Raw genomic sequence first — 7,019 nt, 5'->3', positions numbered from 1 at the left:
GAGACACGAGTATTTGAGTTCTTGCCTGCTCAAGCTTCCTCCATTACAGAACTAAACAATACAAAAGAATCTATCAAAATTATGGTGCAAAAGGCTCGCATCATTCCTTGTGAAATGTTCTCTGGAACAAAGCATTTTTGCAAACCAGACTCTGTTATTAGGATCCATGGAGGGTTTCAGGATCTCCTTAACAAAACAAGAGAATTTTGTATGAAAATTGTGTACTAAAAAAACGAGAGAATTCTATCTTTTTCATTGAGTTAAACTTTCAATTATATAGCACTGGTACATCATATTAAATTCCTTAATTACAGCAAATCAACTCCCTAATCACATCCTAAAATACAACAAAGGAAAGTATCTAATCATATCTTAAAATACAACAACTTATTCTTAGGAAAGTATATATCTACAAGATATTTGACAGATATACCTGACATCCCCCCTCAAATTGATGCAGGTAAATCAAGCAACATAAATTTGTGTACAAAAAAACTAATGTCGAGCACAAGGGAGAAGCTTCGTGAGGATATCAACAATCTATTGATCGGTAGAAACATGAGGAAGCCTAGTAGAACTGTTATCAAATGATTTTTGAATGGAATGAAAACCGACTTCAATATGTTTGGTACGTTCATGAAAGAAGGGATTTGCTACAATCTGAATAGCACTAGTATTGTCAATATGGAGAGGAGTAGGATCAATTTGTTGGTAACCCATTTCAGAGAGCAGACCACGTAACCAAGTAATTTCTGAGCATGTGGCAGACATGGCACGATACTTTGTTTCAGTTGAGGATTTGGAGACTCTATCTTGTTTCTTGCATTTCCAAGAAATTAAAGCATCACCCAAGTATACACACCATCCTTTTGTAGAGTGGAATGTATCAGGACATCCCGCCCAATCAGCATCACTATAAGCAATAAGATTAAGAGAAGAGCAAGCTGGAAAAAAGAGACCATGATGAGGGGTACCATACAGATAGCGAATAATTCACTTTACAATAGCCATATGTAAATGTCGTGGGGAACCTATAAATTGACTCATCAAGTTAACAACAAAAGATATATTTGTTCTAATGATTGCCAAAGAAACGAGACTCCCAACTAGACGGCGTACAAGGTAGGATCCTAAAGAAGAGCACCTTCATTTTTGTGATATTTGACATTTAATTCCATGGGGGTATCTACTGAAGTAGTATTTTCTAATCCAGCTAACTAAATGATATCCTTGAGATAGTTATATTGATTAACAAAAATCCCTTTCTTGTTTCTGTGAATTTCCAAACCCAAAAAATATGCAAGAGAACTCAGATCTTTCATGTTAAAAGAAGCATGTAGAGATATTTTCAGTTCTTGAATTTTCTCAATGTCAGAACTAGTAATTAAAATATCATCCACGTATATAAGCAACAAAACAATTCCATGAGGAGTCTTACATAAAAAAGTGAAAGATCATACTAACTTTGTACGAAAGACAAATCAAGCAGCGTCTTTTTTAATCTTGCAAACCAAGCACGAGGAGCTTGTTTAAGCTAATATAAGGAACGTTTCAAGTGACATACCTCATTTGCAGCAGTTGTTAAACTAGGTGGAGAACGCATATAAATATTCTCTGTTAAATCCCTATGAAGGAATGCATTTTTTACATCCATCTGATTAATAGACCAGTCTTGAGAAGCTGCTAAAGCCAAGATTGTACGAACGGTGGTCATTTTGACAACTGGAGGAAATGTTTCTTTATAGTCAATCCCATATTCTTGTCGATTATCGAGAGCCACCAAGCGAGCCTTACACCGGTCAAGTGACCCATCATATTTTAGTTTGATTGAGAAAACCCATTTACAACCAATGGGAGTAACATCAAAAGGACAAGTGACAATGTCCCAAGTCTGATTATGGTGCAAAGCATCACGCTCATCTTGAATCGCTTGTTGCCAACATGCATGTTGGATTGCTTCTAAGTATGATTCTGGTATTTTAATGGAGGAAAGTGTAGCAATTATAGATTTATGATAACCAAATATTTTAGGAGAATAGCCATATTTGTTTGGTGGATGTGAGTTGCGAGTGGATTTCTTAAGTGGAGACGGATCACTAGCAGGGGCTGGTGGCAAGGAAGACATAGGTGGTGACAACATCAAACTAGTTTCAAGGACTTCTTGATGAGAAAGTTAAGGAACCAAATCACTGTGTTGGATATTATCCCTATTTCGACGTTTATTAGGGCTGGAATCGTGTGATAGGAGCAAGAGAATGGGAATAAGGTTCAGGAGACATATCCTCAAAAATAGGAAGAAGAGAATGAGTAGAATCATTAGAATGAACATCAAGTAAAGGATAAAGGTACTGATGGTCAAAGAAAATAACATTACGAGAAACACATATCCACTAAACAATAGGATCAAAGCACATATAACCATTTTTATGTGAGGCATAGCCAAGAAAAACACATTTGACAGACTGAGAGGAGAGATTCGTAAGCTCATGAAAGGGAAGAAAAATAAAGCAAACACACCCAAATGGGTGAAAATGATGATATGTAGGTTGCTCTTGATAAAGAAGGAAATATAGTGTTTGATTTTGAAGTGTGGGTGTCGAAATACTATTTATTAAGTGGACAACCATAGACAAAGCTTCCACTCAGAATTTTGATGGAACACAATACTCAATGAGCAAGGAACGAACCACATCAAGAAAATGTTAGTTTTTACGTTTAGTAATGCCGTTTTGCTAGGGTGTATAAGGACAACTTCTTTGAGAAATAATGACATTCTTTATAAGGAAATCTTGAAAATGTTAAGATATATATATTCCTCACCCGAATTAGTTCGTAAAATTTTAATATTTCTAGAAAATTAATTTTTAATCATGGCCAAGAATTTTTGGAACGACTCAAAAACTTCAAATTTGCGTCTCAAAAAATTGACTCAAGTAAAATGACTATAATCGTCAATAAATGTCACAAAATATTTGTACTAAGCATGAGAAACAATTGGTGAAATTCCCCAAACATCACTGTGAATTAAATCAAAACAATGAAAGACATGAGTATCACGATAGGGAAAAGGAAGAGTTTTACTTTTAGCCAACTTGCAGGTAGAACAATAAAAAATAATATCCTTAGATGACATTTTATTTCCTAGCACACTAGATTTTAACATGAATGAAAGAGTCCTATCATTTGGATGGTCTAACTTTACATACCAAAATTTGTACTCAAGTCAGACAAAACAAGAAAGAAAAGAAAACACATTTATAGACTTGGTTGATTCATTGAAATGGAGAGAAAAAGTATGCCCCATTTAGGTCCCTCAGCTACTGTCTTTCTTGACGCTGGCTCTTACACAACACAACCAGAAGAAGAAAAGGTAACTTTGTAATTATCCTCTACCAGTTGTCCAATGGAAAGTAGACTAGTAGATAAATCAGGGGAAATAGAGACACTTTTCATAGGTGGAGAGGAAAAAAATATCACCGATAGCAATAATTGAAATACGATTCTTATTAGCAGTCTCAATTTTCAAGTGGCCATCACAATTTTTTACATTAAGCAAATTATTGGATGATGAAGTCATATGGTTCGAAGCAACTAAGTCAAAAAACTAGGTTTTAGATAAGTATTTATTTCTACCAGTAATTCCAATAGTAGAAAGGGATGAAACAACCATTTGTTTAATATTCTCTGGTGTAACAAATGATGCTGATTATTGAGGAGAAGCAAACTTTGAATATCTTTTAATCACCATGTTAGTAGTTGAGGCATGAAAAGAACTCAGATTATGATTTTGTGGACAGTTCCTACATTCAGAAATAATATGTCCTTTCATTTTGCAATAATTGCAAAATTTTTTGGAACATTGATTTGTAATGTGTCCAAATTCCATACAGCTATAACATTGGATGTTGGTCATGTTTCCAGTTCGCGGTTTACCTTATGCGGTATGTACAACATTGATAACAACAACAGAATTCCCTTGTTGCTCTAAAGTAGTCTGTGTCATAAGACGTTTCTCTTCTCGAAGTAGTTCATTCAGACAATCATCCATAGATGGAGGAGGTGTTCTGAACAACAAATTTGATCTCACAACTTCAAAATTCGATCGGAGTTTCATTAAAAGTTGATCTCTTTAATTGGTCTGAAGAAGAGTGCTAACCGTTTCTAAAGATGTCCCTGGCACCGAAGCATAAACAATGTTTGTATATTCAGTCCACAATGTTACAAAACCAGAATAGACAGTTTTCCTTAGGCATAATTGGACATTTCATATTCCAATTGAAACCGCTTAGCCAAGTTGTTTTGAGTGTAAACTTTCTTGAGATAATCCCACATAGCTTTGGCTATTTTATAAGGTCTTAGATTGACGATAAGAGAAGAAACTATAGTCATAACAACTAGCTCTTGACACGAGCATCCTTTGTTGTCCACTTAGCTGCCTTTGTCAGATCAATAGGTTTGCTATCCGCACCATCAATGGTCCCCCACAATTTTTTTCCCTGAACATAAATCTGGAATTAAAATTCCCAAGAGAAATAATTCTTTCTAGAAAACTTGACACAAGCTATCTTTGATTTCTCTATAAATACAATATCAAGATAACAAAAAAAATTTTCACAAATGATAAAACAAGAAGAGAATGACAAGGAAGAACAAGAAGCCCTAATGGCCCTGAAACCATAACAAAATAAAAGAATTTTGTATGAAAATTGTGTACTAACAAAACAAGATAATTCTATCTTTTTTATTGAGTTAAACCTTCAATTATATAGCTACAACAACATATTAGATTCCTTAACTACAACAAATCAACTCCCTAATCCCATCCTAAAATACAACAAAGGAGAGTATCTAATCATATCCTAAAATACAACAACCTATTCTTAGGAAAGTATATATCTAAAAAATATTTGACAGTTATGCTTGACAGTCCTTTCTGATATCCAAAGAGAAGGAATTCCCTTAAAAGGCTTGTTCTTACTAAGGAAGGTTCTTATGCATGCTTCTTTGGACCTTGAAATATGTAGTAATGTTTTGGATTATCTTGGTGTCGCAACTGCTAGTGAAAGTAATGGATGGTATGCACAATGTACTCAGTCCTGCAATTTTATTTTACAAGCTTCACATGATGCTTATGGAAATTTACTGTATTTTATTTCTCAAATAAAACTTACATCTTTGACTAGCAACTTTAAACTAAGTTACATGAAATATGTCACCATGAAAGGGGAGGTGAAATTATGTGATCCACCTTCTAGAAACACCCTATATGCTGCAGTAGATGATAATCATGAATGGCTTGTTAAATGGAATAAGCAAAGCTTGATTGCCTGAGTGGCAAGTTTTTTTTCCCATTTCTACACATAAAGCCTTCATTAGCCATGTGTATAGTGCATTTCTTCGTCCATGGCTTCCAAATCATGTGGGTTTGTACTGTTAGACAGTATATCAATATCCAAGAGAGTATGTTATATTATGTTATAGATGACCAAAATAGGCTAAAAGTTGCTATTGACTATCTCATTTTGTTTACCACTCTACTTCATCTTTGATCATGAGCTTCATTTTGTGTAAAATCATGTCAATCGTTGATGGTTTTGGGTTTCTCAGAAAGCAAAGGTTAGAAACTCTTGTGCCTACAAATCGTAGCAAATGGGCAACTTTGTTTGGACCTATTAATCCCTTCTTGGAACAACATTATATTGATATTGGAGAGTCTTATGCTGAAACCTAAGAATTTTTTGGAGTGCGTACCCTCAAGAAATAGCTAATTGACTTCCTAGTTAAGCATTGTAGAGCTAAAGGTTTACTTGAGCTGCCCCCTCCAAATATGGTGTTACCTGTTAAAGATCGACCCGTATAAGTAACGAACAAGTAAAATAGAGAAAATCAAACATAAAAATATTTATGTGGAAAACTCTTCCGAAAAGGATAAAAACTACGAGCAAATGAGGCTTCAGCTTTTCACTAAATGAGTAAAAAAATGAGAGTACAATATGGATAAAATAAACCTAAATGTACTCAACATACAATACCAAACCTAAAAATAAAACCCTAACTTCGGGAACAAAATTCTCTCCATAGTTACCATGAAACTCTCATTGAAATTCATATGCGACTACATCTTGTCGCCCTTAAGAAAAGCCCTTACTGATTGGCATCTCAAAAAAGGGATACAATGACCCCTTTAAATAGGCTAAGATTAAAGTTCTAATCGTGCTAAAATATCTTTGGAATAATCAGAGTTCAATTGGGAGAAGAAGTCCTGCTTGGAGTCTAAAACGTGGCTACATTAGGTGAGATATCGTCACAACTCTCTTCGTCATGACATTGCCCCTGCCCCTGCCTCAAGGGATCGTCGCCTTGTCCCGACATCCCGACGACCCTTGTCATGATGTTACACATCTGTCTCCGATAAGTGCCTGTAAAAAGTCTAAAACGTCCCAACCACCTTGACTCATATTTATCACGCCTCATTTTCTATGCTTTGTCACGGGCCTAACTCAAATTTTACAGAATGTCAACCAAGTCTAAATCGTGCTCAAACTTGAAAACTCAAAGACTCCTTGTATTCAAATCAAAGTGGTATAATGCAACAAGGGCCGATAATACCCGAACAGGAGAGAAACATCAACTCTCTCAACTTGATTGTAACCCTCTGCGACCAACCTTTCCTCAAACATTCTGCGAACCATTTGAGTCTTAAAAATCAAAAGGGGATGAGATTCTTCTCTAAATCAGACACATGTCTGATATGTTACACGATTCCACCATCAACCAGATTATATATAGAGAACAACGAATCATCACCCTTGTCCTTGGATACATCAGCTACCTCTATAATTATCCAAAACTGTCAAAACTAAAATTTGTGATCCCGTTGAACTTCTCGATATTCAAATTTGTTGTTGTGTCATCGATCAAGCCTATATGCAGAAGTTGAAGCTGGCTCCAATACCAATTTATGGAGGACGAACCCGTATAAGCAACGAACAAGTAAAACAGAGAAGATGAAAATCATA

General features: G+C 35.3%; 1 protein-coding gene across 2 annotated transcripts; it reads right to left on the bottom strand.

Moving 5' to 3' along the window:
- Positions 1-260: 260 nt before the first annotated feature.
- LOC107921670 (uncharacterized mitochondrial protein AtMg00820-like) lies at positions 261-2,507 on the bottom strand. 2 transcript variants are annotated; one of them, XR_005909681.1, is made up of 2 exons: positions 1,465-2,507; positions 261-944 (listed from the first exon to the last, which is right to left on the bottom strand). XR_005909681.1 is itself a non-coding variant. In XM_016851496.2 (2 exons), the coding sequence occupies exons 1-2, from the start codon at positions 2,138-2,140 to the stop codon at positions 837-839; spliced, it is 684 nt and encodes a 227-aa protein (XP_016706985.2). In that variant the 5' UTR covers positions 2,141-2,507; the 3' UTR covers positions 261-836. The 2 variants fall into 2 exon arrangements, 1 of the variants encoding a protein (XP_016706985.2); XM_016851496.2 differs by having other exon boundaries at positions 1,565-2,507.
- Positions 2,508-7,019: the final 4,512 nt, after the last annotated feature.

The sequence above is a fragment of the Gossypium hirsutum genome, chromosome D01 (assembly GCF_007990345.1).
Source record: "Gossypium hirsutum isolate 1008001.06 chromosome D01, Gossypium_hirsutum_v2.1, whole genome shotgun sequence".
NCBI lineage: Eukaryota > Viridiplantae > Streptophyta > Magnoliopsida > Malvales > Malvaceae > Gossypium > Gossypium hirsutum.
Note: the sequence above shows the minus strand (reverse complement) of the source record. Positions and strands in the feature narration are given on the sequence as shown.

Bases quoted from the DNA above. Each gene is read 5' to 3' on its own strand.
- LOC107921670 (XM_016851496.2), bottom strand. From the start codon at position 2,140: ATGTTGTCACCACCTATGTCTTCCTTGCCACCAGCCCCTGCTAGTGAT. The intron at 945-1,564 runs GTATGTCACTTG...TCTTTTTTCCAG, and splicing joins TAACAACTGCTGCAAATGAG to CTTGCTCTTCTCTTAATCTT.